The sequence below is a fragment of the Accipiter gentilis genome, chromosome 23, assembly GCF_929443795.1.
Source record: "Accipiter gentilis chromosome 23, bAccGen1.1, whole genome shotgun sequence".
In the NCBI taxonomy this organism is placed as follows: domain Eukaryota; kingdom Metazoa; phylum Chordata; class Aves; order Accipitriformes; family Accipitridae; genus Astur; species Astur gentilis.
Window position 1 is genome coordinate 2,323,287 of NC_064902.1, and position 15,492 is coordinate 2,338,778.

The following is a 15,492-nucleotide window of genomic DNA, read 5'->3' on the forward strand; positions in this document are numbered from 1 at the left end:
GGCGCCGAGCGGGGCGGGCTGCCGGCCCAGCCCAGCCCAGCCCAGCCCAGGCGAGGCGAGGCGAGGCGAGGCGAGGCGAGGCGGGGCGGCCGCCCCCGGGGGCAGGATGGTCGGGGAGCGCGGCCGGCGCGGCGGGCGCGATGGAGCCGCCTGAGGGCTGGGACCCGTACGGGCGGCCGGCCCGGCGGACGCAGTGGCTGGTGAGCGCCCTGGCCTACCACTACGGGCTGGACCGCGGCGTGGAGAACGAGATCGTCGTCCTGGCCACCGGCCTGGACCAGTACCTGCAGGAGATCTTCCACCACCTGGACTGCGCCGGGGCGGGCAGGATCCCCGGCGAGGATTTCCGGACGCTGTGCCAGGTGCTGGGGCTGGAGGAGGCGGCGGCGGCCGAGGCCGAGGCCGAGGCCGACCCCGAGGAGTGCGCGGGGCTGTGGGACGGCCTCTCCGCCGAGCTCACCTTCCGCCAGTTCCACGCCCGCCTCTGCGGCTACTTCAGCACCAAGGCGGGCAGCGCGCCGCGCCGCGCCGTGCCGCGCCTGCCGCTGGGCCGGGAGAGCGAGCACATCGAGACCCAGATCCGCCTGCGCAGCCCCCGCCGCCGCCGCCGCCGGGAGCCGGCCGGACCCGGCGCGGCGGGGCGGCCCGGCGGCGGCGGCGGGGGGCCGGCGGCGGAGCGGCGGGCGGCGGGGCCCTGCTCGCGGGAGTGCTACGAGGAGATCGTGGCGCTGGAGCGGGCCGAGGACCGCATCGCCAAGCTGGAGGAGGAGAACGGCAGCCTGCGGGAGCTGGTGGAGGACATGCGGGCCGCCCTGCAGAGCAGCGACGCCCGCTGCCTGGCGCTGCAGGTGAGTGAGCGAGCGGAGAGACTGCGCGGCGCGGCCCGGCCCGGCCCGGCCCGGCCGGCGGCATCGCCCCTCGGCTCCCGGCCGCTCTTCCGAGGCTCCCCGCTGCCCTGGGTTCGCGTGTGAGACGCTGCTCTCGGAGATGCCGTGTCGGTGGCCCCTCCGCCCCCAGAGCGGCCCGTAGCGGCAGCGCGGTGGCGCAGAGCCGGGTCGCGCCTTCAGCTTCGGCGTTAACTTCTCGGCAGGGTTGGGTTACGTGCGAGTCTTGGAGGGGACGCGGTGTATTTTCACCAGCGCATCTAAGGGATGCGCGGAAAAGCACCCTGCTAAAATCGTAGGAGGCATCAGTTCAACAAACCGAAGCGTATAGTGCTGCTTTTTCTATTGCGCATCCCGTCAGCCAGATAGATACCAGTCGGGCACCGCTGCGGGGTTTTTTTCCAAAGCGAGAAAGGACGTTTGGATTCTTACCTGCATGAGCACATGCAACGACCGAGTGGTAAATGCCCGAGAGCTTTGCCTCTGAAACATTAGCAGTGTGTTTTCTTCAGAGCGTGGTCGTGAGAGTTCGGAGTTGGAGCCAGTTCTGCAACAGGCTGATGAATAGTCTCTGGCTCCTCTGCAGAGCCCCATTAATTCTGGGGCTGGTTTCTGTTTCTGCCGCATTGGCTCAAGTGAAACACGTACATACTTAACAGCAGTTAAATCACTCCGGCATGAAATAGCGTAGAACAGGCAAAGCACTGAAGGGCTGAGTTCACCGGCTGTTCTGGCGGGTCTGCTCGCGTTGGATGCAACACTAACGCAACACGCACAGAACTCCGGAGGCTCTGTGCACGACACTTCCGTTTGGCATTAGCTGGCTGCCCGTCTTCGCAGCCTCCGGCACGGCAGGTGAAAGCCACTTTTACCATTTTCATTTGAAAAGTGAAGGGAAGTCAGAAGCAAACACAAAGTCACCAGTCAAAGGCCCCAGAAAGAATCGGAAGAAGGACAAAGGTGAGAGCTCCAGAACACCGCCGGCTGCTCTCTGTTCTGTTCTACTGAACACAACTTAAAAAACATAACTAGAAATATTTTTTTTCAGAACGCTACTTGCCTTGTGAGGAGGACAGACTATAGTAATGATGTTAAAGCTATACAGAAATAGCTTTAGGTTGTGCAATAACCTAATTTTCCACTTTAGTGAGTAGTTTTAAAATTAAATTTATAGAGATGTATTTAAAAACTACTTTCCAGAGCTGATTGTTTGTATCTGTATTTCACAAAGGTAAGTAGCTTATTAGTTGCTGATCAACTATATGTTATTAGGAACAACAAAAGGTAAACCAACAAAACACAATCCAGCCATTTTCAGTCTTGATTAAAATGTCAGCTGCTTTAAAACACATTGATTTCTCCCTGCTTTCTGCTCCTCTTCATTTTAGGTAGGACTTCGGAAAAGCCATGCTAACCATAAGGAAGAGGGAACCTGTTTTATAGGGAGTAAGAGACCATTAATGCAGAACCACTCCCAGACCAAGTGCCTTCAAAGTGTCCTGAAGGAAGTGGAACTCATCCGGAGCTCCAGGGATGGCCAAATTGAAGAAGCAATTAGATTCAATCAAGAGTTGGAAAGACAGCTGAAGAGTTCTCAGGAAGCTCTCGTCAATCTGGAAGACTGCAACCGTAACCTGAAGAGGGAACAAGCAGAAATGAGGAAGAAGGTTGAAGAGGCAAGACGTGCCGTCCTTAACAGTCTTAGCAAAGTGAAGGAGCTAGAAGTGAAAGCTAACGAAGTGCCACATCTGCAAATATACGTTCAGCAGCTAGAATCGGAACTGCAGCACTATAGGTAAGTTTGAGTCTATCAAAAAACGCCTATAAAAATCACAGTATTGGAAGACAAGTTAGCTTGAAAATCACTCATTGTAGCTTATTAAATGTCTCCAGATACATCTTCTAAAATATAACCAGAGGAAAATTAGATGCTACTTACCAATTTACTTGGTAGGCAGCCATAACAGAATTGGGTGCGTTCAGTGGAAGGTAGGCTAAAATAAGGATGCTGATCTACAGAGAGCTGAAGTTACTCCTCAAACACACAGCAGTAGGACTCAACGTAGTAACTCTTCAAGAAAGCTTCAAAAGAAAATGCTGACAGTCCTTCAGAATCCATTTCCAACACACTTCTTTTTTCACCTTAATTAGCTAATACCAGTTTAGTCATTTCCTGCTAGTTAGGTGACACGTACAAAGCCAGCTGTAATCGGATGGCTGACACTCCATTTCTTATGAAAGCTCTTCAACTCGTCATACGAATTGGAGAAAAACACACAAGGCAAACTTCTGGCCAGCAGTTTTAAACTCTGCTGTGACTTTATTGCTTCTTCACTGACAGAATCTGTAATACTCCAGCAGAGAAAAGTTAAAACACTTTCCTAAAACTACACAATAATATAGTGGGAGTCTCAAATAAAACGTACATCATCCAACTAAAACCTGCTTTTGTAATAGCGTAAATAAATATGTTTCCAAAAGTCAGAAAGTTGGTCACAAATTTAACAGTTCACGGCAATGCTTTTTATCTCAGACAAATCTTGGACTCATTGATGGTTATTAAGTGCTAGGCATTTCTGCCCGAGTTTCAGATTGACCTATGGAATAAAATCTTGTTTATATTTTTACTGACCCAAAGTAAAGCTATTATTTTTTTCTAGCTGTACTAAACCTAGTATTTTAATACATTGTCTATTCTGAACTCCTTGTCTTTTCCTAAACTTATACTTCCTCTGTTTGCTTTCAAGAAGAATTCGTAGCGAGTTATTTGTAGCATCATAGCTATTGTATTGTTTTATGAAGTGAGGAAGTACTAAAAATAATCATTTTATCCAGTGTCTTTCTGTAAGCATTGTATACGTTAATAGCTGTGTGGTTGCAGAAGATAAAAGCTTTTATTTAAACATCTATAGGATTTTAAACACACTGTGAGGGCACATAATGTCAAAGATGACTATCATTCATTTACAGGGATATCTGGATGAACGGTACAACTCTTAGTGCTAAGAGAGATCACGCTACTTGTCTAGTTTATCAAGTTCTCCCTGGCACGAGCACCAAAGACTTAAGATGAGTTGTCCTGCAGAATTGCTTTTTCAAAGTATGATGGATAAAAAATCACCTTTAAACACATAGAGATGAACTAGTTAAAGACAATAAGAAATGTCAACTAGGCCTCGCAGAGCAAGAACTTTTATGGGTTACATCAAAACAAATAGTGTGAGTTTAAAAATGGAAATTATATGTTCTTTCTAAGATAATCTTCATCCGTAATATTTATTTTAAAATTGTATGCTAATTTAAAGTGAGTGTAAAGCTCAGGAATGGTGCTAGACTGACTGTTGGGAAACTACACCCTTTTTTTAGCCCCACGACACACTCAGCACAGGACCAGGCCAGCTTCCACATGCAAGGTCCTTTAATGGGTCTTGACTCTACATTAGCCATGAAGGACTTCTACTTCCCTGTCCCTGTAACACAGCTCTTGGCAGAAACAGTTTAACAGCAGAGCCGCTTAATGATGATTGTGACTTGCATGCCTGTGGTCGTATTCCACAGTTCTGCAGTATATGGAATGCCATTGTTCTGCATATTCCACAGTGTGGCACAGAGATGCCCAAACTGGCAGAGAATAGGTAAGTTAAGCAGTGCAGAGCTGTGTTACTGTGATGGAAGAGTTTAACACCAGCAGGGCTATCTCTACCCTATGCAGCCATTGGCATCATAGCTTGTCCCGCTCACTTTATGTGCTTACACTTGTGCTACAGGTGGCAGAAACTCCTGCTCATAGAGAATCGCCTTCTGTGGTGCAGAAGTCCAAAACCCATGGTCTTAGTTTGGGTGGAGTGCTAGGAGTGCATTTTGAGGGGAAGCTGATGAGTTGGCCAAAGCATAGAGACGGAGGGACAGCTGCTATATCCTGCAGATTTCTCAGACTGCCAATTGGCAAGCGTGTTACCTGTAATGTTATTCAAGTCAGTATGTATCTAAGTGAGCAGTTTTCTCCATTTCCAAGTACCACGAGAAGTTTGTGGACATGTAAGCGGGATCTAGGTTTGGCAAGAACTAATGCTGCAAGGTAGCAGTGGAGAGAAGTGGATGGGGATTTGAGTATACTGGAGAAAGCATTTTAAGACTGCAGATATGTCTCCTGAGAATTCATGTTAAGTGGCTTGGTATGCTGCTATTTTACTCCAGCTAAAGTCCAGTTTCTTCCAGAAAGGATCATCTTCAAGAATGAGACTGGTCTATGAGCTTTACATGCTGCTCCTATTTATACTTTCATATTTATAAAGTAAAGAAAATTATTTCTTCTTTTAGGTTCAGATTTTCAAAGCTCTTTAGGCATCTAATTGCCACTTCTACACCTTCATCTTATACCAACTTGCTATCATTCAGACCTGGAATCACAACAATGACCTTAAATTATAAACCCTAATTCAGGAAGCAGCATAGCTTGCACCTATTCAGGAAAGTGTTTAAGTACCTGCAAGTGATTAAATGTTTTCCTAAATTGGGGTACTTAATTGCCATTGCCTTTTCTGCCCATAGACTCCAATTGCTGCAAAGTTAATGCAAAACATTGCTATCAACATCTGTGGTAAATGTTTGCTAACCGAAGTTTGTATGACTTAAACATGAACTTTTTCTGAGTACATAGATTTCTGTATCAGGATTTGAAATGTCCCTGTCATGTTATTAGATTCCTAAGGCAACCTAGTTGACCAAAGAGTTTATAGATACTTCTTATCTTGAGGGGCACATCGTATTCTTCCTACACTGGGTGCATGTGTCAGGCTTTTGTCCTCTTTCTCCAGCATTAGAAATTTTTTAATCCCTGTCAATTTAATGAGTCAGCTCAGATGCTTTAACAGTAAATTTCAAGAAATTTCTTACTGAAAAGCATGAGTTAAATTCGATTCAGAAGAAAAAGACATCACAAGAAAGTGTATGTTTATCATTGGTATTATATAAAAAATGCATAATTCACAATGTCAATATATGGAAGAGTTTAGGAAGTTATGCAAGTCCCATTTTTTATACAGTGCTGCCCAGAAATTTATTCTCATTTTGTATGGGTGCACTTGATTTCATTTTCCCAGGTATAGGAGTTTTCATTTGTTATTACTAAGCTCACCTTTTCCATTTTTTTGACTACTCTTCCAGTTTCTCAAGATGATTTTGGGAGTCATCTCCAAACTGCTGTCATTCCCCCCAGCTTGATGTCAATAGGGCATTTGTAGTTTCTCTTTCAGAAGTTCGAGGCTTAGATGAAGATACTGGCTAGGTCCCCAGACAGATTCTGGTGACCTCTACTTGATATACTCTCTTTAGCTGAGGGCCAATCATTAAAAGCTATTCCCTAAACTCCTTTTTTTTTTTCAGTAAGTTTTGCTCCAGCTCAAGGTGACACCATCCATGGATTCTAATATAGTCCTATGATTTATAAGTGTTGTTTATAAGAATGCCACATATAAAAATGTTACTACAATAAAAATGTCACATCTACTGCTTCTTTTTAGCCATTCAGCCATTTTCCCTGTCAGAAAAGGAAATTGGTTTGACATGAATTGTTCTTGCCAAATATAAATTGGCTCTGTTCTCTATACTACATTGTAGGTGGCTTAGAAATTGATTACTTAATAATGTTCACAGATTCTTTTTCTCTTTAATAGCATTGGAGGGTACAACAGAATTTAACAAGCTTTTTTTGATCCCAGTGTAACAAACAAAAAGAAAGGTCATTTAGAATTGAAATAGACTTCATAATGGAGATGTTCACAGAGGTTTTATGTTGCTGTGTTAGCCAGCAGCACAGTAATTACATAGGTCAGTGGAAGGGGTCATAAAATAGCAAAAATGCTTCCCATATGCATGGTTTGTCTTCCAAATTACTTAATTATCCATCAGCATTTATACGTGTTAATGAGTAGGAATCCTTTTTACATGGAATGCAGAAAGGCTTGTTTCATCCCCTCATATTCTCTTATAAATATGAAGATGGAGGCCTCTAGCATAATTTCCTCCATTTATTTCTTTCATAAATTCACCAGTGTTCATTTTTCCAAAAACTTATGCTTTCAGTTATCCTATATTGGAAGTGGTTCAGTTTTTTCTTTTAGGAGACAGCATCCTGATCTTTTCCATAATTTCTTAGGTTATCATTTACTGTGTAAAATATGACAAGATGGACCAAACAGATCCAAATCAGTAATCCAAGAACAGGAGAGGAATATGAAAGTATTCCTAACTGATACAGAATCAGCTCTGTTAAGTGAAGAAAGAAAAACCCTAGGAAGGAAACACTAATCCACAAAAGAAGGTGTATATAATAGGTTATTTCCAATCTGAATGATAATGCATGTTTCATAGTTAGGCATTCTAGAACTGTTCTTCTATTTAAAAAAATTAAAACATTAAATAAAGAAAATCTGGACAACTTTCTGCTTGACTACTGTCATCAATACCAACTACTTGCTGGTTGTAAGGTGAAGTGCATCTTGGCCATTTCTTTTAGATGGCACAAAATTTGATTGGAGACTGTGGGTATATATGTGCTGGACTACAGAAAAGACTGGATAGAGCCACAGACGATAAGTATATCCTTGGACAAGAGCAAGAACAGGCAGGGAGCAGTGACTGATGGCAGTCAGTAAGAACGATGACAGTCAGGGAACTGAGCTCATGGAGAGTGAAATAAAATCTTACTTTGCAGAGCCTCATCTGTAAGAGCACTCAAACAGATTGTTCTAGATGAACTGATGTAATCTCATTTTATTTTATAATTCTGTTTGTACCTGGTATTTTTTTTCTACTTAAGACTGTAAGAATTTATATTACATAGAAGTCTGCCAAAAAACCCCACAGTTTTTCAAGGAGTTAACAGTAGCAAGTGAATGTTCCCATTAGACTACTTGCGTGTCTTTAGTCATACTAAGCAAGCAACTCAGATTACTAGTCATTTGAAACACTTCAAAAGGAACATTTTTATTTCACACAAAGAGATAATGTAAGGTATTGTTATATATGGTAGAGAGAACTGTACAGAGCAATTTAAATACATTAACTTGACATCGAAGAAAACGTATAGCATCTCTTTCTATAGAAAGGTTAGTTTTATTGCAAATGCGAGAAGAGTCTTTCAGTTCTTTTTAACGTTAATACTACTTGCTTCCCATAATAATAGCAAAACCTTTGCTTCAAATCCATTCAAATTAATGCAAGTGCATTTATCCACAAGGAAGCTTGTACTTGTATGCTAATTCTGACATTGGAAGTGTAGCCAGTTCTCTGGCCTTTTTCAGCGCTGGGCTCTTAGTTACACAGTGTTTATTCTTGGGAGGCTTCCCCTGGTTCCTCACTAAATCCTCCTTTTCATCTGACTTGCCTTATTTGCTGTGCTGGGAGTAAATCGCTGTGAGCACAATAGCAGTGCCACACATAAGGACACTGCCCATTCACTGGGGTGGACGTGCTTTTGCCGTGTCCCAGGCTTCCTCCCACAGCTCTGTGGAAACACCGTTTGTTGAACCCACTGTAGCTGTCACTTAGCAGCCCCCATTACACGTACTTTCCTGGGGACAGAGAGATTAGAGCGTACTGCAAGCCCTGCCGTAGTCAGCAGTAACAAAAAGATTGTCCAAGCCAAAGGAGTTAGTTTTGTCATCTCACACACAGTACGTGACACAGGCCGCTACCTTTTAAAGCTGTCTCCTCATGCCCTTCTGTGCATAATTTGAATCATGCTAACCCTTCCTATACCAGAGAGATTATTTTTTCCCCAGAAGGTGTGCAGTCAGCATTTCTGCAGCCACTCTCCCTTGAATTAGTGCCTGGAAATTCAGCCAGCGGCCTGGTGGTCCCCCACGGTGACAGCCGTGCACCTCCCTCCATCTGGCTGCATCGCACCTCTCTAGCTTTGTAGTCATTCCCCAAGAAAATGAACACCTTTTACTGCCCAAATTTTCTAGGTGATGCAACATGTTATTTATCTTGTCTTATGTCAGCAAAAATAAAAAATTAATTTCATACACAAAGATAACTTTAAATTAACGAAAAAACCTTCTTCCCACCCCTTTCAAATAGTTTCATAAGACTGGACTCCCTATCAGAGGCTACGCCACTTTGAAAGCAAGCCTCCCAGAACTAAGTTACTTTCTCACTGTCATTGCAAGGACCAAAATCAGAGATGGTCCTAGCTCATAAATAGCCCTCAGCTGCAACCCTCTGGATTACTTGGGTGAGCTCCTGTACAGCACCTTTCTGTATCAAATATTAGCAGTGTGTTGCTTTCTGCCATAAAGGCTTCCTAGGTACTTTCTGCCTGGTGGGCCTACTCGCCAGCGATGGGGCATCACTGCCGTGTACTGCTGTCGTGCTCAATTTATAGACCTTAGAATTGCATTAACCTTGATACCATCCATCTGACAGATCGTGACACTTCAGATCCCACTGCGTGCAGATAACGAGCACAGCAAACTTGATGCATTGGGGTTATTCTGGGAACGGAGTTATCAGCTTGACAAGACTGGGATCTGTGCATCTCTCTTGACCTAGAAGCCAGCTAACATCAGTGTAGGAGAGCTGCATAAAAAGAACAATTATTTATTACCAAGAAAAACGCATCTGTAAGCCAAGAATTTGTAGCCTCCTGCCACAAAGTATTACAGCTCATTACCAACCCCACTGGGGAGCCAGGAGGACCGTTACGCGTTGCCTACACAGTCGGGCGCTCAGCCTCTCAGTTGTTTCTTAAGCAAACCTGACAAGTTTGTAGCCACTTCTATGCAAAAGAGCACCTGCAGGAAAGGATGCTTGCCAGAACGCTCCAGTTTTCCCCACCTCACTTCAAGGTCTCTGTATGAGCAGGTCCTGCTGTGCTGCGCTCTGCTCATAGACTCGTGTCATCAGACCTGTTGAATTTGTTAGCAGCATTCCTTTGCTTATAGGAGTAATGAGAACATAACTGGGCAATAAATCTTCTACTGAATGGAAGTTTGCCAAACCTCCCTAATAGATGCTTTGAAGAGCCAGGAGTATTCTAAAAATCTACTTCTGGTCAGTTTTGTAAGACAAAGTAGTAATATATAACCTCAAAGTGTAACCAGTAGCTTAAACTTGGGGCTTCTATGTTTACCTCCCTGGATGTCAAAGATATTAACAAAAATCTGAAGTAAAAACACCAGGGGTGAGATCCCGAGAGGACCAGAGTATTGACAAGTGCTTCAGTCAGGCACTTAAACACACATTTAGTATAAAGTACTCGACAACTCCACTGAGCCCCTCCAGAGATAAAATTAAAACAGATCAACCAACCATATCTCAAGTGGGTTTAGCGCATGTCATTTTTGCTGTCAATTCACATAAGTTGCTTTGAAAAATCAAACACTGCTGATCATCTACACTCAGGCATGAGCAGAGAACTCTGCATTCTTTGAAGCTTTTTATTCTGCTGGAGGAATAAAAAGGGAAGAAATTTTATTTTTTCTTTTCTTCCTGAAACTTGAAAAATCACTTCATGAAAATGAGGAGAGGAGGAGTTCTACTAAAGCAGTAAGAAGCGATTGTTTACTCTTTGCTCATCCCACTTCCCTTCAGGACACAAAATAGGCAAGGTAGTTTGTAAGGTATATGCTGACAACCCAAGTTTTCAAACACATTAAACTAATTTGTTCTGCTAAAATAGTCTGCTCTCAGAATATGGAAGGATTGATGATCTGCAGGGGAGGAGGCCTTACCTCTTGAATGCATCCCAAAAGGGACATGATCTGACAAGATGAGTGAAGTCACTCTAGAACAGTTCAAGGGAAATTTGTGTATGTTATGCTTAAAAAACAAACTCAACAAAAAGCCTTTAATACATGCACCAGAAAAAAGCATGGAATCATGAAATCTGGAAATGCTAGAGGGACCAGCCCACTCAAACCTGTCCTTTGATTTGCAAGAAGTATGTTCTGTTTCAGCAGCTTTCTTCAACCAGATGTCTATTGGAGTTAGCCATCCAAAGAAGAAATTAATCTAGCCTTTTAATAGAAGCACAGGCAACCATTCTATTTCATCATTCACTTAAATTCTCAGAAAGCTCCTCTATGTAATATAAATACTAAATTATCTGGAGACCTGGGAAAATATCTAGAAAGTAAAATTAGTTGACTCCATGACTTCACTGGGAACTTGCCATAATGCAAACCCACAGGCAAACTAAGTTCTTAAACCCCATCCTTAAGATAGCACAGGCAAGATCAATTTATTTTAAATACCATCATGTTACTTAGGACACTGCCAGGGATACTTACATAAAGGTAGATAGTCAATCTCTATCTAAAAGTGCCTAGACTCTAAGCAGGTTGGGGGATGAGCTAAGAAATGTCACTTATCTTAGGAAATAAAATATAGACAATTTCTGTGTTTTCAATGACATGAGCCAGTTATTTAGCAGTTCTGCAAATATTTGCTGGAGTTTGTTCTGTTTATCTGTCTTCTCACAGTAGTCAGAATTCCTGTTGAGTCACTGGCCACGTTTACTGTACTTTTCCCTTCATTCTCCAGTACATTTTTTCAACTGTATCAGCATCTCGTCTGCCTGCTTAGCAGAATGATTAAAATCCAGACTGATATTTGCCTCTCTAGTGCTTGGCTTAGGGTATTGTCTTTGTGATACTCAGCATATTTTCCTATATTTGCTGGATTTGCCTGGCAATCTGAATCTCAACTATTCAGAACTGTACCAATTGAAACAACCTAAGAAAAATTGCAGTCACAACCTAAGAAAAATGCTGCCCTCAAACTAGAAAAAAAGCTAGAAAAGAATGCTCAGCACTATAAGGAGAACTTTGATTAAATGCATCCGATTTAAAGCTTCATGTTCTGGGATAATCCCAAACTAGAAACTCAGACTGAGATTTTGAGGGGCGAAGAAGGAGGGCAGGAGGATGAGCTGGTCAAAGTATTTGCTTTAGTCCGTTGCAGAGAAGCAATATTTTTACAATTCCAGATGTGGAACTTATCTGTGTCCTCAAGTCAAGCAACCTGAAAATTGTAAGATATATCGAGAGGCTGGCTTTAGTTGTTATTTATACAGATCATTCTTTATCTATGAAAAAAAGGAATTTTTATACATTTTTATAGCTTTTCATAATGCCCATCTGAAAATCTGACAAATTCTAGTAAAAATGAATAGATATATGTGTCCCTAAAGGTTCACAAATCTGCAGCTTACCTTCGAAGACTGAAAATGTAAAGCTTGGAATCAAGCTTGATCAGTATCACAGGAAGCTGACTGTATCTGTTCACCAGTGTCATTTCACACAGGAGTGTACTTTATGAAAAAAAATGGTTGGACAATAAATGTCAAACGTAAGTTTTGAGCATGACGCATCTTCAGAAATTTACTTTTGTATAACAAGTAACTTCAGCCTTCACAGCGTTGTTTTTAAGACCAGTTCAAAAATAAGGTGTAGAAGTTGTGATTGTGTGTTGCAGTCCCTCCTTGTTTGTGGAAAAAAGCATTCTCTGAGGGATGCCTGAGCTTCAAGTGCTAATTGTCATCACATCACACATCATCCCTTTCAAGAAAAGAGGTGCCAAGTATTAAGAATCAGATTACAGTGGAAGGACCCCAAACCTTTCAGTAAATCTACAGAATAAAATCAGGCCCTGTGCTTTGTTTTGTGAAGAGTCTCTTTTCACAGCAGAATGTTTCAGGGAAGGTTCGTGATGTCACATTAATCATAACACTGAAAAATCTGGTATTCACAGCACATCTGCTCTGCTTTATGCTCTGTACTTGACCCCATCACATGTCCTTGGCGTTAGTTCACATAACAAAAGTATCTGGAACTGCATATGGTGAGGTCAGCCCGGTTTAAAGCAGAACATTGTCAGGTTTAAGCTGAGCTCTGAGTATAGTATTTTCACACTGCTGTAGCTGGTAGGTCTAAGTAGCACTCTGCTTAGCAGAAATTTACACAAGACAGAAATATGAGCAATCAAAGCCAAGCCAATGCTTATGAAAATCGCAGAAAAGTAGGTTATGCTACCCACTTCTGTGTCAGCAAATATCCAGAGGTGAATTTCCAGCAGTGTATATGCAACTGGGGGTACACCTGTATTTTGCGGTGCATTAATGTGTTGACTCCCAGCTCTCTGGAGCTGTAGACTGCATCAGCACAACATCCTGAGCACACCACATCTCTTGAGTGCTGTAGAGCTGCACAGCACAAACGCTAGCTCTTTGGAATTAATTCAAGTGATTTTACACTGCACGACATAGGCATACCCTTGAAAGCACAGATCTCATAGATATTCTCTGCTGCAGAATGCAGAGACATTAAGGGGGGTGTTTATAGTGGTTTAATTTGGTGGCCTGACAGGTCTGGCATGAATGAGGTAAACAGATGGACCACTCACAGCAACTGCGCTGATTTAATTTAGACCCAGGCAAAGTACTCGGGCTGAATAGTTCATCCTCCAAAAATACAGTTTGGAAACAGTTTAAACTACTTGCATATTTAGGTTACATCAGGCAAGAATTCACATAGACAAAAATAAAAGGAAAAGCAGAAAAACTGTGGTCTTTTATTTGGATGTTTTCTTGCTGGAGTGTTTTCATTTTTCTATCTGAATGACATTAAATCAGTATAGCTAAATCAAATTTCAAAATACCATTTTAAGACACAAAAAAGAAATGAAACCCAAATGAAATATTTCATTTCATGTTGAAGAAGCTGTTTCCTTAGATGCAAAAACATTTTTTCCTCAGCTTCCTAATTCAACCAAACAAAAAAAAAAAACAAACCAAAACATTTGAACTGCTATAAGCGAAAGTTAGGAGAGATGCTGATCCTTAGTCTGAAAGATCTTTGTTTCCATTATTTAACGTACATAGCTCTGCTTAATTTCCAGTACTGTCCACAGTCCCCAGGGACAGTTCCTTCAGCAGAGGAAGAAGAATAAGGAAACCAAAAATAAGAATGCTCTTAGCTTATATTGTCAGAAAGACTGTATCTCTGGACTGCTGGAGCCCCAGCTGTGATGTGACTGGTTTTACAGAAAGCAAAGTCTTCTGGCAGTGAAATATTACCACCACTGGCAGGATATTCCTGGGTAAATGCACTGACTTTGAATGAAGGACCTTTCAGTGTAGCCAGGATCTTGGTATCTTTCAGAAAAGTTATGATTAATCTTTATACAGCAGAATTATATACTGGGTCTATTCTAGTGCTGTCAATCTTACACTTGCTACTTTTCTCCCTTTCCTGTTGTTACCTACATGCATTGGTCTCTTTGGTTTGGGGTTTTTTGTTCATCATTATTTAGACTTCCTGAATGATGCTTCAAATGCATTTTAAAATAGGAAATTTTTAAAAGTAACTAAATGTAAAGCTTTGTAGGTAAATACTATGCAGTATATGAGTGATCTAAGCTCTGAATTCACATCAAATAATCATGATTAAGGATCTAAAATCCTGAGAGTTTTGAGGTGTTTAGACCTGTACTTCATATAAATCAGAGAAACTGTCAATCCCTAAGGCTTGGCACTTGTTGTGAAGTACTAGAAGTCATTTATACTTAAATTGCAGTTCTCCAGCCTTCTCAGTTAATGCTCTGCCCCTGCAAACAGCACTGTCTTGCAGCCAACAAGTCTTTTCTTCTAGTTAGGATACAGGTTACTTGTAATCTAAATTACCTCTATGTTCTTTTTAGAACAGAAGATTATTAATGCTGGAAAGGTAGCAATTATTTCTTCCTATTCCAAGCCAAGTGAGCTTTTCTGTGGCAGGCTCCCGTGGACTCGCTAAAATAACGGAGCTCTGTTTCGTGAACACGTGCGACGCACAGTACAGAAGTCACCAGGAAGCAATTGATGCTTTGCTGCCTCATGTACTCAAGTCGAAACTTAAATTCTATTGATCTGCATTTACCTGTCATTATATACAGGAAACAAACAGAAAATAACCCCTAAACAAAGCAATGACTCCGTAGACAGAGACCACAAAAGACACCCTGAGCCCTCCAGTTTATCTAGTCAGTCCCTGGAAGGCAGAGCCTAACTGGCAATTTCTTCTCTTCATGTGGCTCTATAAAGAAAGAAAAGGCCACAGTGAACAGGAGCGGGGAAAGAAAGAGCAGTTCTGCTCATTACTGTGAAAAAGGAGCTGTCAAAATGTCACCTTCTTTCATCCTTCCTCCCTTGCCAGCCTTTTTTTGACCCAGGGAATGGAAGCCTAAATCAAACAGTCAGAATGAATGATGAAACCGCATAGTCTGTACGAAACAAAACAAGAGGCTGTTGAGAGCAGTAAAAAGGGGGCCCAGCCGAAGGCAGCAGACAACACTCAGCTGTTGGTTTCCTTGATTTCATTACAACAGAGGCTGGCGCTTGAACAGCCATGGTGGGAAGAGAGACCCCCTTCCTTTTGCATCTGTAAACACAGCCTGCAAGGTTCCTGCATGCATAAAATGAACTGTAATGCGTGGATATTTATCTTTGGTCAAAGGGAACAGGATTAGTAGGATGACCAGCCTAACAAAGATCTGATCTATCATCAGTCAGGCTTCAGAAAGGGTCAGAGCACTGGTTCAAAATAAAGTTTTAATACTGGCAACA

General features: G+C 42.4%; 2 protein-coding genes across 10 annotated transcripts in view; one reads left to right on the forward strand and one right to left on the reverse strand.

Annotated features, from left to right (window-relative positions):
- CFAP92 (cilia and flagella associated protein 92 (putative)) overlaps positions 1-15,492 on the reverse strand; it is a 130,479-nt gene that overhangs the window by 42,274 nt on the left and 72,713 nt on the right. For 6 of the 8 annotated variants that reach the window (XM_049826639.1, XM_049826640.1, XM_049826644.1 and 3 more), the window contains exon 1: positions 1,317-1,749. The exons of the other annotated variants lie outside the window; for them this stretch is intronic. In XM_049826639.1, the coding sequence (XP_049682596.1) occupies positions 1,317-1,511 (195 nt within the window). In that variant the 5' untranslated portion in view covers positions 1,512-1,749. Of the gene's footprint in view, positions 1-1,316; positions 1,750-15,492 lie in introns of those variants that run through there. 8 annotated transcript variants of the gene reach the window in all.
- The window catches only part of EFCC1 (EF-hand and coiled-coil domain containing 1), a 54,330-nt gene continuing 38,907 nt past the window's right edge, over positions 70-15,492 (forward strand). For both annotated transcript variants that reach the window (XM_049826648.1, XM_049826650.1), the window contains exons 1-2: positions 70-848; positions 2,273-2,679. In XM_049826648.1, the coding sequence (XP_049682605.1) occupies positions 141-848; positions 2,273-2,679 (1,115 nt within the window). In that variant the 5' untranslated portion in view covers positions 70-140. The remainder of the gene's footprint in view (positions 849-2,272; positions 2,680-15,492) is intronic.